At 34.6% G+C, this 21470-nt stretch overlaps 1 protein-coding gene across 8 annotated transcripts in view; it reads left to right on the top strand.

Annotated features, from left to right (window-relative positions):
* The window catches only part of MGAT4C (MGAT4 family member C), a 798266-nt gene extending 777232 nt beyond the window's left edge, over positions 1–21034 (top strand). For all 8 annotated transcript variants that reach the window (XM_070052672.2, XM_051845736.3, XM_051845732.3 and 5 more), the window contains 3 exons: positions 4149–4301; positions 11124–11271; positions 15381–21034. In XM_070052672.2, the coding sequence (XP_069908773.1) occupies positions 4155–4301; positions 11124–11271; positions 15381–16522 (1437 nt within the window). In that variant the 5' untranslated portion in view covers positions 4149–4154 and the 3' untranslated portion in view covers positions 16523–21034. The remainder of the gene's footprint in view (positions 1–4148; positions 4302–11123; positions 11272–15380) is intronic.
* The last annotated feature ends 436 nt before the right edge of the window (positions 21035–21470 follow it).

Genomic DNA, 21470 nt, shown 5'->3' with positions numbered 1-21470 from the left:
TGAAATATTTTGCCTCTTGAATTCTAGGTAATTTAGTGCTTAACTCTGCTGAACTCAGCAAGATCTCTACAATCTATTTGTATTCACACTCTCGTCTGAAAACTGTCCATTGGCAGCAAACTGCAATATCGGGGACTGTCCCTTTTGCTTTTGTTTCTCTCAAGGGTACTCCACTGAGCTGCCAGATGTCCAATATCTGAAAATACCCAACACTAACTGTGAATGATTTAAGTACAATCCCTCCCGGAAATGCAGGATACTTTAATACTTTCTATTGCCAATTTATAGGGTCAGAAGATAGTGCTCTGATCACCTCCACTTGTGGCAAACGGGATTTTTTACATTTTATTTCTTTTTTTTTTAAAATCATCATCATTTAACCTTGAATTCATAGATATTCAATATTTTACTATCAACCAAATTACTTTTAAAAATCACCTATTTTTCCCAGTAGAAGCCTCTTCAAGTGGTATTCTGTGTCCTTAATATGCATCCTATCCATCTTGAGATCTCTTATTTTTAATGGTGCAACATAAGACAGCATCATCTTCCTCCTACCTAAAATTGGTTATTTGTTTTCCTCCTCATGGTAACTCTGACTCTCAGTCTGGTTTTGTTTGGTATAGACTTTCTTTTTTCTGAAAAGAAAAATGTTTTGGAATTTCCTGGTCCCTTATCCAAGAGGTGATTCTAAGTTTGGGGTAAGGGAGTGGTTTAGGTGGCTTTATTAACTTCATTAATTTTTTCTACAGTGATACAGTCAGTGTAGTATCTGTAATAATTGACCTGTATTCTAGTCTGTCTTCTGACCTGCTGTTTGCTTTGCTTTGGGCTCCTGGGACCATTCTGCTTGTTGTGGGTATTTAAGTTCTCCCTTATGTGTAAGCTGAAGTTTGTGCCATTTTCTTCCTCACAGTGATACTCGGGGTGTACAGAAGCAAGGGTGGACTTGTGCTCTGTATTACTCTGACTGCATTTTAGAAGGTTATACTTTGGAAGATTGGGATTTTAGCATTTAGGTGGCTACAATTATTCTCTAAGCATTCGCATTCTTTGTCAACTTTTTGGAATGATAGCCTGGGGTTTTATTATTATTGTTTCATTCTATTTTACATTATTGCAGACAGAATTGTAATATTGCCCCCAAACCATTACTTTGTCCACTTTGCATATGCTTTGAAATATCGTATATTGGCAAACTCCTGGTATTATACATTTATGTCTGTATATATGTCCTTCTTTATACATATATTTACAAATCCTACAAATGAATAAGAAAAAATAAAAATACCTCTTGATAAAAATATGGCCATAGGAAATAGTAATATTTATTTCTTTTTCAAATTTCTTCCATTCTTCTGGATGTTAAGGTTTTCTCATTAATTCTTAATATTCTTTACCATAATTTATATGAATCCATGAATTCTTTCTTCTATAAATTCACTGAAGAGGTACTACTTGCTATCTAGAGCATAGGCATATTTCTAAGGTTTAAGGTACAGACCTTTTACACTTGTGAAGTCCTTTCTGCACATAAATACTTCATCCTAAATATGGATACAGGCAGACGTATTACACAATTCCAAATAGCTCTATTTCCGGATTATAACTGTATTGCTTTTAGACAAAATATGATTCTGGCCATCTGTTGATCATTCTGTATACGTTTGTACTTTTGAAGACAGCAGTCAGAAGTTAGAATGACTATTATAAAAAATAAGATAAAATAACAATTGTTGGTGAGTATGTAGAGAAAGGAGACCTTTATGCATTGTTGGTAGAAATACAAATTAGTAGGGTCATATGGAGAACAGAATGGAAGCCCCTCCAGAATGTAAACAGGGGCACGCATCTGGCACAGCAGTTAAGATGCTGCCTGAGAGAGCCACATTACGTATTAAGAGTGCCTAGATTTGTGTCCTGGTTTTGCTTCTAAGTCAGCTCTCTGCTAATCTGTACCCCTGGAGGCAGCAGTTTATGGCCCAAGTACTTGGTTTGGTGCTGGTATGTTAGAGACCTGGATTGATTCTATCTCCTGGATTTGGGCTGGCACATGTGTTTTGGGAGTGAACCAGAACATGGGAGATCCTTGCCTGTCTCTTTTCTCTCTGTGTCTGCCTTTCAAATAAATAAATAAGTAAACAAAAAAATTTTTTAATTAAAAAATTGATCCACCATTTGACCCCACCATCACATTTCTGGGTATATATCCAAAGCATTCAAATCAGCATATGAAAGAGGTCCTTGCACTTCCATATTCATTGTAGAACCGTTAGCAATAATGAAGATATATAAACAACTTTGGAATCCATCAACAGATGAATGCCTAAAGAAAATATATACAAAATAGAATACTTACTCACCTGTAAATAAGGTGAAATGCTGACATGTGCTGACAGATAGATGGAACTGGAGATCACTATGTTAAGGGAACTAAAACAAAGAAAGAAATTCAAATGCTGTATGTTTCCCTCATATGTGGAAGTTAGAAAAATAGATAATCACAAGCATGAGTATGCTGGGAATGGTGGGAGGGAGGCAAGATAGAGATTGGATAATGGGTACCAAAACAGCTACATGGAAATGGCAAGTCCTATTGTTTCACATAACGGTGAGGTGACTACAGTTCACAATAAGGTATTATGTACTGTGTAAGGAACTGGAGGAGAGGAGCTGGTAGGATCCTAACAGAAAGAAAGGATAAGGGCATGGAAAGCCTGGTTGCCCAGCTGCATCAATTTTTGGTTTGTAAATGTGTTAAAATATTCCATTATACCTCATAAAGCTGTACATTAATCACAACAGTAAAAAACAAAATAAAGTATTAAAAACAACAGTAGTTAGTAATGTAAATTGATCTTAATAGGAAGATGCCACATACTATAGAAAAGTGAAGTGGGAAAAAAATTGGGGTTTTCCACTAATCTTACGCCCATTTTGCCTTTTCTCCATACATAAAATAATCCAAATAGCCAAAGTGCTATTTACTAGATCCAACAAAATAACGTGGTTTTGCTGTATCAGGATCCACAATGATTTAGCAATCATCTTTCTTCAAACCTATGCTTGATAATGTCTCCAAAACCTTAACTTCTTTTGTTAAATTCTCTTTCTTCCTTCTAGCTTCCCATTCAAAAGCTGTTATGCTACACACTCTTAGATTAATATTAGGTCCATACTTATAGTTTCTTCCATGTTCATTACATTTTAACATGGGAGGTGGGTTTTATGTTAATGTTGGATCCCATTTATAACAATTGACATGTTTTACTCTGTGTTCTTGTTCTCCTTCTCTCAAAGGCCTTCTTTTTTGTCCATTTTTCTTTTATTTGATTCAGTCACCAATTTTTCAAATTATTGTAAAATATACTTTATGTTTAATTTGCTATATGGTAGATGCATGTATCTAGAGATGTACACAGTATGACATTTTATTACGTGTATACAATCTAGAATGATCAGATATAGGTAATTGGTATAACTGTCACCTCAGAGATCTGCCATTACCTTGTATTGGGGACATTAAAAATTCCTTCTAGCTGTTTTGAAATATTCAATTAATTGTTGTCAATCATAGTTATGCTACTGTTCTATAGGACATGACAAGTTATTCCTACCTTCCAGTTGCACCCCTCTATCCATTAACCATCTCTTTCTATGCCTCTCTCTCCCCTACACCCTTCTCAGGCTCTATTCTATTTTATTCCCTACTTCTTTGGAATCAAGTTTGTAGCTCCCATATGTAAGTGAGAATATAGAGTACTTATTGTGTACCTGACATTTCATTTATGATGAAGTCCTATTTATTTTTCTTACATTATTATTATTATAAAAGCTTTTTTCAGTAACTCTGAGGCATGCTTTTCATTTTGATCTAGGCTATATCACTATAAACCACAACATTTACTGCATATTAAATATATAATATACACATGACATAAAATATATATGCTGCATATAATCACGTATGTGAACCTTATATGTGATTTTGGAAAACAATGTTATTCTCAACTTTGAAGAGTATCATTCTTTTTATAAAGGCCTGGCTTTTGAGATATATATGTGTGTGTGTGTGTGTGTGTGTGTGTATTTGTATCCAAAATTAATTGTTAGTAAACTATTAGTAATTATTTGCCTCTTTTAAACAGGAGAGGATGTTTAAATTTCATCAAATGAAGCAGATTTTTCAAATACTGGATAAAATGCGATACCTGAGAAAACGTTCTGTGGTGTCATTCTTGGGAGTTCTTGTCATTTTCCTTCTATTTATGAACTTGTATATTGAGGATAGTTATGTTCTGGTAAGTTCCAAAGACTGATTATTTTTATGTGAAGTAAAGTCTAAGTCAAACTAGGATTATTACTATTTGTAACTTAATTTCAACCCAAGACTGTTGGTGTAGGCTCAGTTTGAAAAAAGTTATTGTAAGTATTTCTATTTTTTTAATTTATTAAAAATATTATATTTTAATTTTAATTAGTAGGTAAAATTCTAAGAACTTAATAATAGTCACTTCCTCCCTGCTTCCCTTCTTTTGCCTCTCTCCCTCCCACCCTTTTTCACCCTTTCTTTCTTTTTCTTTTAGTTTTTGGGATGACATATATTAAAATTACATTACAATAAAAAGCTTTAATGCTTCACCAAAAGAGAAGTTTAACAAGTATAAAGCAAAAAGACCCTAGTTTAGTGGGAATATAGACAATGGCTATAAATGATAATCAAATGGAAAAATGAGCATTTCACCCATATACAGTAAATATTAATCACACATAATTAAAACTATCATAGTATAACATTTGTAATCATTAGTTTTACAAATTTATACATTTCTACCATTACACTTTTTTTTAATCATGTTCTAGTATTTTCTTTAATGCTATGTATATTAGAGTTCAGTAAGTTAGATATTATAAGTAAGTTAGATATCATCACTGTAATTATGTAAAATCATTAAGATTTGAAATATTTGGAATATAAAAGTTTTGCCTACAAAATATTACCTATTATTTTCTATATCATTGCTGAAATTTTCAAGTAGTCATTGTTAGCAATGATATTTCTGCTATGTTGCTTAAATAAATTTTGTTAAGTTATGTAATCACTTTTATTAAGATTTTGAATTGTCTTCAGTGACTACCATCTTATATGTTTATATTCACTCACAAGATCTCAAAGATATAGGCCGGCGCCACGGCTCACTAGGCTAATCCTCTGCCTTGCGGTGCCAGCACACCAGGTTCTAGTCCCGGTCGGGGCGCCGGATTCTGTCCCGGTTGCCCTTCTTCCAGGCCAGCTCTCTGCTGTGGCCAGGGAGTGCAGTGGAGGATGGCCCAGGTGCTTGGGCCCTGCACCCCATGGGAGACCAGGAGAAGCACCTGGCTCCTGCCATCGGATCAGCGCAGTGCGCCGGCCGCGGCGGCCATTGGAGGGTGAACCAACGGCAAAAGAAGACCTTTCTCTCTGTCTCTCTCTCTCACTGTCCACTCTGCCTGTCAAAAAAATAAAAAATAAAAATAAATATATTAAAAAAAAGATCTCAAAGATATAGATTTCAATGCAGAAACTATTCTGTAGTCAAAAAGAGTTATTAAAAATAATGGATAATGACATGAGTGGATTTTAAGTGAAATATCAAAATATGCAAAAAGGACTTATTCTCAATTATAAAGAATCAATTTCTTAGTTTCTATTCTTTTTTACTTGTTGTATCATATCATTTCATGTCTTAGAAGAGTAAAATAGAAGATACTGTTTATTTACATTTTCTACCTGGTTTGAGCCCAAGATAATCTGTCCTAATCCTAATGTCACTACTACCGTTTGAATACATCATAAAATCAAAACCTCTAGTATCACAAAGACCAAAAAACCTCCCATTTGCAAGCACACTTATATTCTCTAGGACTGTCTTACCAAAAGTGAGTCTGACAATAATAACAAAGAGCATTTCCAAATAAAACGTTTTATTTTACTAATTAAGCACGATTGTTTTATTACCTGCTATTTGCCAGGTCCTGGTTTTGTGGACCTTTCATTCTGTCATCCATAATGAATTTACAATGGCTGAAAACAACACAGACTGACAGAATTTCACTAAGCATGGCTTACGTAAACATGTATTTGCATTTTGGAAACATGCATTTCGGAAAATTTTTAACGTGACTCTTAACTTTATGAGATATAAGGGCATTGGAACAAGGCCCATGTGATATATCAATGCTGTGTTGATCAGATTGGAGATTATATATCTAGTTTTAGATTAAATAAAATCTTGTATAACAAATACATGTTATGGGTTAGATGCTGTTGAATTCAATGATTTGTTGCCTTAGTGATGCAGTCAACAGTTTCTTCCAACCCAAAAGACCATTTTATCCAACAAATAACCTTATGCCTTTTTTATTATACTGTCTCTTTAAATTCACTTTAAAATGTGTAACAAAATAAAACCAGCATTGCCTGCTTTGTTAATGTTCATACAGTCGTATCCAAATGTTAGTCCTAGCCACCTAATACACTTAATATAAAAAATATAATTTTTTGAAGTAGCTTTTCTAAAGAGCACTCAAAGAAATTTCTATCTTAGGAATCTGTTTAGTAAAATTTGCAAATCAGTCAAGGTGCAAAAAAGGTATTGCTTCTTAACTTTAAAAACTGATTACTTTTAGTTACTTTTATTAAGGTAGAAAAAATGAGTTAAAATGATTATTACATACCATCAAATCTCCCTTTTATAAATTCAATGGGAATATTTTTCTAATTTAAATTTATTCTATTTGCTAGATAATTTCTAACTAAATTGAATTTTGAGTTGAATTTTATCTTAAAACAATCTATGTGTGAAGATTTGCAACATTATTTCCATCATTAATAATAAATGTTAGAAAAATTTTTTGTCTAGAATATATAATATGTTTGGAAAACTGGCCTCCTCCTAGAATATAATACAGTTTATACACATTTCCCTCCTAAATCATTTATCTGCCTTTATTTTATTTTCATTGCTTTCCCAATGCGATTTTCATCTTCTCGTCATAATGCCACAATGTATGTCATTATCTAAGCACAGAAATGGATTGGTCTTTTATTTTTCATCTCCTTATTTTACTAGGAAATAATACTTATAATTCAGATAAAGGAGACAAACAGAAGTAGTAACGTCTCTGGAGTTACTTGGCATATTCTGTTCTGTTCATTTTGCTAGTAAATCCATCTGTGGGCCAAAAACCTAGGCATATCAACAGTTTAGCATATTTGCGTATGTATTGAAAGCATATGTGCCTTTCAGTGTTAAAGGTAGCCAAGCTCAGTGTGAGAGACAAATACCATCACAAGGCAAACTAAGTAGAAGAGACGCTGCATGCCCAATCAACTTAGCTCTCGGCTGTGAGCATCTTCAAAGTAGCCACTAGGGTATATATTTAGTCAGTAGCTAGTCCATTGAATTGCATTCCCATCCAGAAAATGATTGTCATAAAACCTTGTCTTATTACTGAGAAATACACATCAGCATAGTAGCTACGGAAAGGATGTATCCAGGGAGAACCTGGCTGCTCACTTCGATGCTTCTGGAGAGCAGCCAGCAAGGCTGACTCAGGTGAAAGCTGTATTATTTATTCATGCTGAAAGTGTAAAGAAACTTGTTCTTGAGAATGTAATAAAGTGTTTTCATACAAGATCCATTTTATTTTATATTCTGTTATAGCCCTCAATCAGGATGAATGTACTCCCTCTTATCACATAAAAGTCTGGAGTTTTACATGTTCCAGATAGAATTCTTAAAGAGATACTCAACATCTTGCACTTCTGTAGAGTGTATCATCACACAGAACAGTAAGATGAATTCAGTACAGTGACTACTAGGATTTTTTTTAAAGATTTATTTATTTATTTGATAGGCAGGGTTAGACAGAGAGAAGGAGAGAGAGAGAGAGAGAGAGAGAGAGAGAGAGAGAAAGTCTTCCATCTGTTGGTTCACTTCCCAGATGGCCGCAATGGCTGGAGCTGCACCAATCCAAAGCCAGGAGCCAGGAGCCTCTTCTAGGTCTCCCATGTGTGTGCAGGGGTCCAAGGACTTGGGCCATCCTCCACTGACTTCTTAGGCCATAGCAGAGAGCTGGATTGGAAGTGGAGCAGCCCGGGTCTCGAACCAGTGCCCATCTGGGATGCCAGCACTGTAGGCGGTGGCTTTACATGGTATGCCACAGCACCAGCCTAACTGCTAGGATTTTAAAGATACCTCTTATCCCTATTGGTTGTATACACCGTTACAGTATTATTACAATGAGTGATGCTAAACTGAATCCCCAGTAATTTTGCAGCATGCCTAAATTTGTTTATTTTAAAACTTCAATGATGTTGTATAGATTTTTCTGACATAAATGAGTGAAAATATTTATGTGTAAAGAATTTAAAATAATCAGAACTCAGTGATATTTAAAAGAAATTTAACATGTAAGGTTGAATTTCAGGTATTTTGAAAGTTTATATCTTTTATAGAGGGAAAATACATTATAAACCTTACAAGAAGCAAAAATATTTTTACCTATGCAATTAGCAAAACACTTGAAAATACGGAAGTACACTAATAAAGAATTAATATAGTTTCACAAACATAATTGGATATGCAGAAAAGATATTCAAAATGAATCTTAATTTAATAAGGATGATGTTGAAGTTCTTATAAATTTCTAGTCATACTATATGTTTTTCAATTTTTATTCTTAGAAAATTCAAGTATGGCCATAGATTTGAAAGGTCCATCTAATCAAGATAAGCATTGTGGTGCAATGGGTTAAGCCCCCCTCCACAGACCCTTGTGACGCAGGCATCCTATATCAAGGTGCTCTGTTTGAGTCTCAGCTGCTCTGCATCCTGTCCAGCTTCATGCTAATTCAGCTGAGAAGGCAGTGGATGATAGCCCACGTATCTGAGTCCATGTCACTCATCTGGGAGACTCAGATGAAATTCCTGCCTCCTGGTTTTGGTCTGACCTTGTCTTATCTGTTGGAGCCATTAAAATGGGAGTGAATCAACAATAGAAGATTGTTTGAATAATAGAATAGAATAGCATAAAATACTATAAATATTATAAGTAATAAAAGAATAGAAGACTATTTGTATGTATACCTCAAATAAATAAGTCTTTGTTTAAAAATTTGATTTGATCATCTTTCCAATTTAAGTTTTACCCAAAGTACTGGACGTTCCCATCCAGGTAAAACTTGTGCTTATGTAATCTTTATTATTTATTTTTTAAAAGATTTTATTTATTTATTTGAAAGTCAGAGAGTTATACAGAGAGAAGAGAGGCAGAGAGAGAAAGAGGTCTTCCATCCGATGGTTCACTCCCCAATTGGCCACAATGGCCGGAGCTGCGCTAGTCCAAAGCCAGGAGCCAGGAGCTTCTTCCAGGTCTCCCACATAGGTGCAGGGGCCCAAGGACTTAGGCCATTTTCTACTGCTTTCCCAGGCTATAGCAGAGAGCTGAATTGGAAGTAGAGCAGCTGGAACTAGAACCGGCACCCATATGGGATGCTGGTGCTCAGGCCAGGGCGTTAACCCATTGCGCCACGGCACCGGCCCCTTAAGTAATCTTTAACAACAGGGATTAAAATAAAGTTTTATGGTCCTCGGCCAAATGATATCAGGATCAAAGTTATTTCATTCATTTACCTTCTTTAATGTACTAATTATTTATGCTATTTATGCATACCTGTCTGACACTCTGAGTAGTAGAAATAGATCCCCATGGCACTACATACCAGAATGTCCTGAAAAACAAACAATTTCTTTCTAATTATGTTGCCCAAAATATATAGCATCAATAGTAATAAGCTATTTTCACAAGCCACAGAAGTTATCATTTTGCTAATATTGTATAGCCAATAAAGATTTGATCAAATGGTGATTTATTAATCATAGTCTCTGTGCGTGTGTGTTGTTCTGCCTTTCCAATAAATATAAATGATTAAGCAAGTAAATAAATAAATAAATAAAGCTTAAGGAGTAGACATTGTGATGTAGTGGATTAAGTCACCACTTGGGACACTTCATCACATATCAGAGTCCTGCTTCCACTTCTGATCCTTCTCCCTGCTAATGAGCGCCCTGGGACTCAGCAGATGATGGTTCAGGTACTTGGTTCTCTGCCATCAGCATGGAAGACTTGGATGGAAATCCAGGCTCTTGACTTCATTCTGGCTCAGCCAGAGTTGTTACTGTTACCTGGAGAGCAAACCAGTCAATGGAAAATCAGTATTCCCCCCAAATAAAAATCCATCTATCCATACATACATAATCAAAATCCACATTTGAACTTATATGAAATTTGGGAGAAATAAGGAAGCAATGAATTGTTAACAGGATATATTTAACCTGAATCTAAATATATTTTCTTAAATATAAACCTTATTGAAGATTTAATGACATGAAAACTTTCCTACCATGTAGGTAAAGAGACCTTACTTATAAAAAGACCAGAGTTCATCTCTGATATAATAATGTGCGAACACACATGCACCCACCCACACAAGCAAGCATATTATTATCACAAAACTTAATGCAAGGTCTGAACACATTCTCTTGACTTGGGGCAAATACATCCTAAGTAAGATTACTTGAGGACGTTTGGAATAAAAATCTCAAGAGCTTTCAGTTACAGTGGCCATGTAAGTGACTCACCAAAACTTTATTAATAAATTATCCAAAATCCAACTATTGTGTCTACTGCTACATCTTCCTACTTATGATGTGTGACATATATTTGGCAATACTTGAGGAAGAATAAATATACTCGCAGGACTCTATAATGTGAGGAATTTTGTAAGAACTAACCTCAAATGAAACTGTAAAATAGACTACTATCAAATTTTAGGATCTTTTGGTTATTATAAATATTTAAATTTTAACATGAAAGTTGTGGGAATATCCAGGGAAGAATGAGTCCGGGTAAGAAATTAGATGAGTGAGGATGATCTACAGTTTATGGTGCCTGTTATTGAGATTTACACAATTTTCCACATTTTGTATAATAATCATATATTCATTGTCTCAGGGGAAACATTATTTAATCCATGGCTACCTATTTTACTTTCTATTTTCTCTCTTTCTTGACATTTAGGAAGGAGACAAACAACTTATAAGGGAAACATCCACACACCAACTGAATTCTGAACGCTATGTTCATACTTTCAAGGATTTATCCAATTTCTCAGGAACCATAAATGTTACCTATCGTTACCTCGCTGCCACACCCTTACAGAGAAAGCGTAAGTATCCTTACACTTGTAAGTTATAAATGTATACAACATTTTGTTTTAAAATAATACCGACTTGTTTCATTGGTATAAAAATAAGGATGATAGGAGACTTACTAATATATTCCTTGGGAAGGGCTTGAGTGCTTCTTCACAAATTGCAATTACTCATGGACTTAATGTGACTCATAACAAAAATTTGAATAAAAGACCCAATTGTATTGTGAACCTTTTTAACAGTTTCCTATGGACTGTGTAGAGACAGTAGAAAAAATAATTTACTTTAAATTTTAAAAATTTACTTTACAAACACTTTAATTTTTCTTATATCATTATGTTTTCAACCACTGGTGACTTGGCTTTTATGCGTTGCCACTAGTTTTGAATTAATGAAGGTTAGTGTATTAGTTTCTGCAACAAATTAACACATACTAAGTGGCCTGAAAAAATCATCAATCTATTCTCTCATAACTCTGGAGGCTAGAAGTTGAAATTCAGTACCAGCAGGGTCACGCGGGAAGTTCAGAGGGCGAAACCGTCCTTGCCTCTTTCATCCTGTGGTGGCTCCTTGCTTCCGTGGCTTGTGGCAGCATAACTCCAATCTCTGCATCCATGACAGCCTTCCTTTGCCTCTCTCTTCTCATAAGGGCACCAGTTATAGGATTTTTGTACCCATCCCAAAATCTAGGATTTTCCATCCCCGGATCTTTAGTGACTTACATCTGCAGTGGGAACTTCCTAATTAGGTCACTTTCACAGGTTCCAGGTAGAAGTGAATACTTGGAAGAAACTTCAGGCCACTACAGTCAGATTAGAAAAACAATATTTAGAATGCAGAAGTGACATGCTAGCATTTCATGGATGTCAAGATAATACAATTCATGAAAAGAACCATTATCTAATGAATGTACCACTAAGAAAGTATAATATTACAAATTTTACACAAGACACCATCAGTTGTAATATGCAGTCTGATTTTAATGTTTCAGTGTACAAAAACACGAATCTTAATAGTTTGTGCAAGACTGTACCTCACTATATTCTATTAACTTAATAGATTATGTGAAAATTACAAAAAAAAAGTTGTCTATGCAGAAGTGTTTATACAAGTGAGTTTGTAATCATCAGGTTGAAGAAATTGGTAATTTCTATTTCTTTAGATAGCTTTTCTTTTCATCTCATCCTTTCGAGTATCTAGTGTTCTTAGAATTCCTTCTAATTGCCTAAGACTGCCACTGGTTTTTCAACTCCATCTGTTGTATCACATTGTTTAAACATTACTAATTTCCCTTTTCCGTGCTAGTTTTACTAATGTTTATTGGCACACATATGAACTGCCTTATACTAATGGAGCAATATAAGGCAAAGGGGAAGGGGCTGGCATTGTGGCTCAGCGGGTTAAGCCTCTATTCGTGACACAGAGTATTGATAGCATCCAGAGCTGCTCTCCTCCAGATCCACTTTCCCACTAATATGCATGTGATGAACACAGAAAATGGCCCTGGGCACGTGTCATGGCATTGCAGGACAAGCTGCTGCCTGCAAAGCTGGCATCCCATAGGGGTGCCAGTTCAAATCTTGGAGACTCCCGTTCTGAGCCAGTTCTCTACTAACAAGCCTAAGAAAGCAGCTGAAGAGGGCCCAGGTGCTTGGACCTCTGCACCCTCAAGAACCCACATAGGAGACCAGGAGGAAGAGCCTGGCTCCTGGTTTTGGCCTGGTCCAGCCCCAGCCATTGTGACCATTTTGGGAGTGAACCAGTGGATGGGAGATCAATTTCTCTCTCTCTCTCTCTCTCTCTCTCTCTCTCTCTCTCTCTTTCTCCCTTTCTCTCTGTAACTCTGTCTTTCAAGCAAATAAATATTTTAAAAACAAAAGAAAAGAAAATGACCTAAGTACTTGGGGCCCAGCCATCCATGTGTGAGACCAAGAAGGAATTCCTGGCTTCTGGTGTTCTGGTGTTGAGTTGGCCCAAATCTGGTTATTGGCATTAGAGGAGTGAATTAAAGATGGATGATATCCCTCCCTTACTCTCTTTCTCTCTTTCTTTGTCTCTCTGACCTTCAAATAAATAAATAAATCCTTAAGAAAATGCTGAGATTGGGGCTCGCACTGTGGCCTAGCAGGTAACGTGCAACTCTGGCATCTCATAGGGGCACTGGTTTGTTTCCCAGCTGCTGTAATCCAACCCAGTTCTCTGCTAATAGCCTGGGAAAAGCAGCAGGAGATGACCCAAGTGTTTGCGTCCTTGCTATCCATGAGGGAGACCCAGATGAAGCTACTGGCTCCTAGCTTTGGACAGACCCAGCATTGGCTTCTGAGGTCATTTGGGGAGTGAACCAGCGATGGAAGATTTTTTTCTTTCTTTCTCTGTAACTTTGACTTTCAAATAAATAAATCTTAAAAAAAAAAAAAAAAAAAACTGCTGAGGGTAAAAGCAAGTACTTCTTAATCTTGGCACACCCACCACTTACTAAGTGTGACACTTGTACAACTTACCTCATCACACTTGACTAAGCTTACTCAACTGTAAAGCAGAATGATGCTCATTGAAAATCTATCCCAAAGACTGTTAGGAACATTTTACACACACACACACACACACACACACGTATATATAACAGATGAAATGTATAGACTTTGCCTCTTACGTAGAAAGTGTTTTATTAAATGGTGACTATTCTGAATGTTAATGAAATTTGATGGGGGCCAGTGTTGTGGTATAGCAGCTAAAATCTCCACTTGTGAGGCCAACATCCTGTATGGGCACTAGTTCAATTCCCAGGGGCTCCAATTCCAATCCAGCTCCCTGCTAATGGCCTGGGAAAAGCAGCAAAAGATGTCACAAGTAGTTGGGCCCTTGCCATCCATGTGGTCCTGGCTTTGGCCTAGCCCATCCCTAGCTGTTAAGGCCATTTGGGGAGTTAACCAAAGGATGGAAGATCCCTCCCTCTCTCTCTATAACTCTGACTATCAAACAAATAAATAAATCTTTAAAAAAAAGAGAGAAATTTGATGGCTTAAAGTTTACTGGTACCATATAACACTTTTGTATTTTAACAAAAGTCAGAGTTGTAAACCCAGCTATTTAAACAAAATATATAAATCTCAAACTTTTTGCAGGCTACAAAGAAATATTATTCTTGGGGAAAATTTTCAATATCATACAAATTACACCATGTATGTATCTACTAACTTGATGATGTTGCACATATAACATTTCCCACTTTTAAAATGGCAGCTCAGAAATTAAATCTACTTCTAGTCATGTGGGAACAAGAGCTTTAAATTATGAAAATACTTGTATTTCAACAGAAAGACATCTATAATTTTCACAGGCAAACTGTCTTTGCTTAGTGTTTTGTTTTATTTCCTTAGATTATCCAGTTTTTACTTTTAGAGTTTGACTATCTGAATAAAACTTTCTTCAAAGTTACCATAAGATGTGTTTCACAACAAAGAAAACAATAATATTCATGTCCTGGAACAATGTACCATATGTTTAAATAATGATAAAAGTTTCCCAAACATATATTGGGATATTGTTTGTTTTTTAATTAATAGACTAGGTAAATCTCAAAATGAAATAGTGAAATGCAATTATAAATTCTTCTAGTACAAGCTAATGAAAATAATCAAATAAAAATGAAAATACAAGGCATACATCCTATGAAAAATTTAAAGATTATTTAGAAGATTTATTCTTATTTTTCCCTTTCATTGTTTGAGAATAGTTTGTCATTCTTAACTGTGAGTTCATTCCCCCTTTTGTAAATGGTTTTAGCTATGTTACTAAGCATCAATCTCTCTTTTCAATGGACATTTATGAGAACTCTAATTTGAAGATACCTTAAATGGATTTAGGGTCCAGACATCATTATATTTAAGATGTAATTGATTTTCCCAAAAGTATCAATTATATATAATATCAATTATGCATAAAGTACTATAACCATTACATATTAAGCTTAGCACTTTAATTGTAAAATGTTCTAGACATAGTAATTCACTAAATTTACTTAATACAGTAGTGGGTCTAAGGGAAAGAACTCTCCTTTAATTTTTTTTATTATTATGTGGTTCACATTTAATTTGTCTTCCTTCTTTATTCTTTTGCTCAGGATATCTTACAATTGGACTTTCATCAGTGAAACGAAAAAAGGGGAACTATTTACTTGAGACAATCAGGTCAATTTTTGAACAATCCAGCTATGAAGAGCTGAAGGAAATTTCAGTGGTGGTTCATCTAGCAGATTTTAATTCATCCTGGCGTGATGGCATGGTCCAGGATATTACACAGAAATTTGCCCACCATATAATTGCAGGAAGATTAATGGTTATACATGCTCCAGAGGAATATTACCCAATCCTGGATGGTCTGAAAAGAAATTATAATGATCCAGTAGATAGAGTCAAATTTCGTTCTAAGCAGAATGTAGATTATGCTTTTCTGCTTAATTTTTGTGCCAATACTTCAGACTACTACGTAATGCTTGAAGATGATGTCCGATGTTCAAAAAATTTTTTAACTGCCATCAAGAAAGTCATTACATCTCTAGAAGGAACTTACTGGGTAACTCTTGAGTTCTCTAAGCTTGGATACATAGGTAAACTCTATCATTCTCATGATCTCCCACGATTGGCACATTTTTTATTAATGTTTTATCAAGAAATGCCTTGTGATTGGCTACTGTCTCATTTCCGGGGTCTGTTGGCTCAGAAAAATGTGATCCGTTTTAAACCATCTCTCTTTCAGCACATGGGCTATTATTCATCATACAAAGGGACTGAAAACAAGCTGAAGGATGATGATTTTGAAGAGGAATTTTTTGACATCCCAGATAACCCTCCTGCCAGTCTATACACCAACATGAATGTGTTTGAAAATTACGAAGCAAGCAAGGCATACAGTAGTGTTGATGAGTACTTTTGGGGGAAACCACCTTCAACAGGAGATATCTTCCTGATTGTATTTAAAACTCCAATTGTAATAAAAAAAATTAAAGTGAATACTGGGACAGAAGATCGACAAAATGACATTTTGCATCATGGAGCCCTAGATGTTGGGGAAAATGTTTATATTACAAAACAAACAAGACAATGTGGTACTTACTTAAGACTAGGAGAATTCAAAAATGGAAACTTTGAAATGTCAGATGTGAATCAGAAAATTCCATTTGATATCGTTTGTATGAGGATACGTGTTACTAAAACACAAAAGGAGTGGCTGATTATCAGGAGTATTAGCATTTGGACTTATTAGTCAATTAAATTAATATGATCAGTTACTGAAGCTCATCTTCCTGTTTCCCTTTCTGCTAAATTCCTCTTTTGCTACTTTTGTCTTTTGGAGGGAAAGCAATGGATAATGCAGTTTTAAAGAAAAGTTCATCCTCTTAGCAGTTTTTATTTACACATTGTCAACATAATTTTACTCTAGTACACAACTGTATTTATTTTAACCCTTGATGTTGAATACCAGCCTATGGGTAATGCTATTTTCACTGATTTATTTCTTAATGAATTTAGTTTCAAATACCCACTTACTGTCCAAAGAGTGATGGTAAAGATTTAAAGTGAGAATCTTTAGTTTGTTGGATGATGATTCTTGAAAAAGAGTTGCCAACTGTACACACTTTCTCAAGAACTGGTAATTAACTATGTCATCAGATAGCCTTTATTAAGCATCTATGTGAATATGCAGTGGATTATAGTTATAATCTGGTCTAATTTATTGTAAACAGGTTTTAATTAATTTCTGTATACCTGCAATGAATACCTCCTCAAAGAAGTGGTGTCTTCACAACAGATTTTTTGTGTGTGTTTAGGTACGGTAATGGAGAAAGAAAACAAAAGTCTTAAAAAAAATCTCATCTTGATTCTTGATATGAAAGGAAATTTTGCTCATTGTTTAAAAACATTTGATTGAATAATTATTGTTAATAAATTTTCTGTGGGAAGCAGTCTTTTTCTAGTTTCCCTTTTGCAAAAAAAAATAGCTAAACTCACTATTTTCAGATTATGTTGGTTAACTGCACTTAACAGAAGATATTGGAAAAGGCCTATAGTTAGTTCATTCTAACATTTTCACTATATGCAGAAAATTTTGATGATTTTATATATTTTGTATTAAAATGCATATGATCGACATTACTGTAATTTATCATATACTTTTTTTGGAATTTAAATGGATACCTTATAAAAGAGTACGAACCATAGAAATTAGTTGACTTTTATAAACTCAAAGAGTTTTTTTTATTAGCAAAGCCAAAATGACAGATTTTATGTTCTGATAACCAAAAATACTCTTTCCCTCATGTAGAGATTACTCCTTATATAACTTATGCTTATTGTTGTCCATTTGCTATGTTGAGTTTTAATTACACTATCTACAAATAGTTGGTATAATTCTTCTATAAATCATATTATCATGCTACAGATTAATCCTAAAGTGTCCTAAATGTTGCCTTTGTTTTATATGCACATAAATATTAAGACACTTGATTTTTATTACAAGGACTGGCCAATTGCTTCTCAACCAGTTGCACAATAGAACCATCCAGGACACGTGAGCCCTAAAGACATTGTTTTTTCAGGATGTGTGATCTTGCCTCATTATTTTCATTTTGGTTGAACAACAAAAATGAAGGCATTTATGATTAAGAGAACTAGAGGGTTCTTCATATGTGTTTATAGAAAAACTCAAATACATGTTAATACATATTGAATACACACACAAATATAATTTGTGAGAGAAAAATGTGGAAATCTTCCTGCTCTTCCTTCCATCCTGAAACACAATCATTAGGACTCAGGATATGCTTTAGTTTTAAAAAATTAGAATCTTTTATAATTTTGATCATTTATGCAAAAAAATTAAATTAGAAACTCAGATAAAAGTAGGAAATTTTTGTCACTTTTATACAATAACTATGTAATTTTTGCCCCTATTTATACTATTAGAGAATACATAAACTTTTATGAAACAAGAAGCATTAATATTTTGTGGCATATATGTCTTAAAATCACAAGGAAATGGGAACACTGCCACTAGACTTACCTTTTCCTTGAACTGAAGAATGCTTTTCAGACTTAAACTATTCTGTTTTCTTGATTTTCCTCATGATGTTTCATTAATTGGCTATATCTCAGAAATGACAAATAACATTGTTCAGCACTATCAATGATAAAAAGCAGATTACTGTGTTCCAAAGACATAATACCAAGATCTGGGAAGATTCCAAGAAGTGAGCAGGAAACTTTTTCATATCCTTCAGGAAATGTGAAATGTTTCGAAGAGCAGTGTTGACATCTATCAACTTCTGGAAGACACTCCAAAAAAGATTGCTGAGGAAGACAATGAATTTGGATGCTTGCTAAGGATTTATAAATGTGGATGTGACCCAGAGGAGTCACAATTCATTTTATGATCCTGTCATTACTCAGTTTGGATAAGTTGGTTACATCACTTAGTGATGCCTATAATATTCAATGATGTCACTTTCCAATGATGTCACTGGGTTAACCTTCTAAGAAATAACCCCAGCTTTGACGAAGAAAGCTTTTCTATTAAGCATTAGGAAGTGCAAGTAAACATTCACTTTCAAAAAGAAAATCTTGACATTTATATGCCCCAGTGCTGTGTTTCTTATGTTTAAGAACTCTAGTATGAGTTCTAATTAGTGGCTCTAGTAAATTTATATCAGACATAGAGCCAAATACACAGTTATTAGGTTAAACCATGCTCAATCAATTATTTTTATGAAGAATTATTTATTTGAAAGAGTTACAAAGAGAAGTAGAGCCCGAGAGACAGAGAGAGAGAGAGAGAGAGAGAGAGAGAGAGAGAGTCTTCCGTTCCTCTGCTTCACTCCCCAAATGACCCCAATGGCCAGAACTAAACTGATCCAAAGCCAGGAGCCAGGAGCTTCGTCTGGATCTCCGATGTGGGTGCTTGGGCCCAAGGAGATGAGCCATCTTCCACCGCTTTTCTAGGCCATAGCAGACAGCTGAATGAGAAGAGGAGCAGCTGGGACTTGAACAGGTGCCCATATGGGCTGCCAGCGCTGCAGGCTGGGGTTTTAGCCTGCTGCACCACAACGTTGGCCCCTCAATCGGTTATTAATAATTATATTATTTATATTATATGTAGGCTTACTTCGAGGAGAGAAATAACATGATTAATGTGGGTGTGATTTCCTTTTTCTTAAAAATATGCATTGAAAATAATCTTGATGCGACAGAAATAGCTGAGTCAGTTAATTGTCATGAAAATAAGACGCTGATATGTTTCAAGCACAAAATACAATATGTACCTTAAATAATGTCTCAGATTTCTTTGGTAACTTAAGTTGACCAAAATGGTAACTGACACTTAAAAAGTTCTCCTTAAGGCAGCCTTCACTCATTCATATTGAAGAAGAGCATTTTCTACAAGCACAGTAAGTTTGGAAAATATATGTTTATGGAAAATACACATTTTAGCAACAATAACAAATGTGAATATAAACGTACATAGAGTTAATTTAAACTCTATTTCCAACTCACTGAAAACTACACACTAGTGCAGAGACATAATCTAGAAACTGATGTGTCATTTGAACTGTTTCTCTCATATAGGTATACTTGTGTGACTTGAAAATTCCATTTCTTATTGGACCAGTAACTTTTTTGGAATTTTTATTGTGATCTCATAGACAAACTGTGCTGTATATTCACATTGTATAAATATTTATAAAATAGATGACATGTCAGGAAAAGCACTTACTCTTCTTGACGTCCATATGGAATATTCATTTACTATTTACCAGTTTATCCACATCTCCTTTAGAATATGGCACCCATGATTAACATTGAAAACTCTACACTCACTGCCCTCTCACAACTGAAGGAGACAATGTAGTTCTCTTTTGTCTTGCCAATAGATCCATTAATACAATAAAGTATTACATTAATTTTTATCACCATATTATCGAGTAACAGCACCCATACTCAAATTTTATATTTATTGCATGATCTACTGATAAAAGTGATTTACTGTTCTGTGCATATTTAAATTATTTTTTCAAATTTTAAGGCTGTCCTTTTGAACCATGATGCCATACTTTTTAAGACTTTGTTCTTTCATTTAATGTTTTTATTATAGCTTTCAAGCTTTATGTTTCCACAAATGTTAAGAAGTATATCTTTTGTCTTCATAGGAAACACAATAGAAGTTTCATGCACACTTAAGTTTAAAATCCCGTCTGCAATTTCTATACCTCTTTGAAACACAATCCCCACATCTGTGAAATAGGAATACTTTCATTGGAATTGAATAGGCAGCAATTATACCTTGTAGCTCTTTGTAGAGCTGGAAATGAGGTAACATAAACTAGGCACATAACAAATATGTTTCCTTTTTATTCAAGTCGTATGTATGTAAAAGGATATGACCCTGCAAAACACTACCAGAAACCTTCATCCTTAGCAATCATAGAATATATTTCTCATTAGCAATATCATCCATCCTACCTTTTGATATTTTGTGCAGAAGAATGTCACGTAGAATCATGTAAACAACTGCCTAAAAAGAAGATATATTCTTCCCTTTCTAATCTTTTACTCTGGAAATTTTATCAGAAATGACTTTAATGTTCTCATTACAAATATTACTAATAAACTCTTTAAGAAATTAAATTACTTTACTATAAAAGAAGAAAAATACTATTCCTAATTTCAAGAATTTTGCTCAGAATCTACATTAAGCTCACAGAAATAAACTCTTGAAGAAATTCTTTTTGCTGTTTTTTTTTTTTTTAACTGAACTCCTTATTCTCTTGTGTCTTTTCCATTACTGGCAAAAGTTACCAGTGCACTGACTTTTAAATTACCTGGGCAATGATGTTCAAATTTGGAAACAGGTAGTTTACTGCCTAGTCTACCTAGAGTTTCAATGTTTAGATTTCCAGTGCTTAGAATTTTTTCTCTGTTCAATTTTGGATTATTCTTGCTAGGGGAAAAAAAGCCATAAAATTGTATTTTGATTTGTTCCTGCTCTTTGGTTCTGTTTTTACCTCTAACATTTCTTTTTGCCTACCCCTAAAAGAGAAAACTTATCTTTCAAATATATTTTTGACATATTTTGTAATCAATGCATCACTGCATGTGTGTGGGCTTTGTTACAAAGGTAAGTCTCTCTCACTGTGTATATATGCATATATATATATATA

Source organism: Oryctolagus cuniculus, chromosome 11 (genome assembly GCF_051225735.1).
Source record: "Oryctolagus cuniculus isolate XC-2025 breed Fujian yellow rabbit chromosome 11, ASM5122573v1, whole genome shotgun sequence".
In the NCBI taxonomy this organism is placed as follows: Eukaryota; Metazoa; Chordata; class Mammalia; order Lagomorpha; family Leporidae; genus Oryctolagus; species Oryctolagus cuniculus.
The sequence above is the reverse complement of the archived record's forward strand: the minus strand, read 5'-3'. Positions and strand labels throughout refer to the sequence as shown.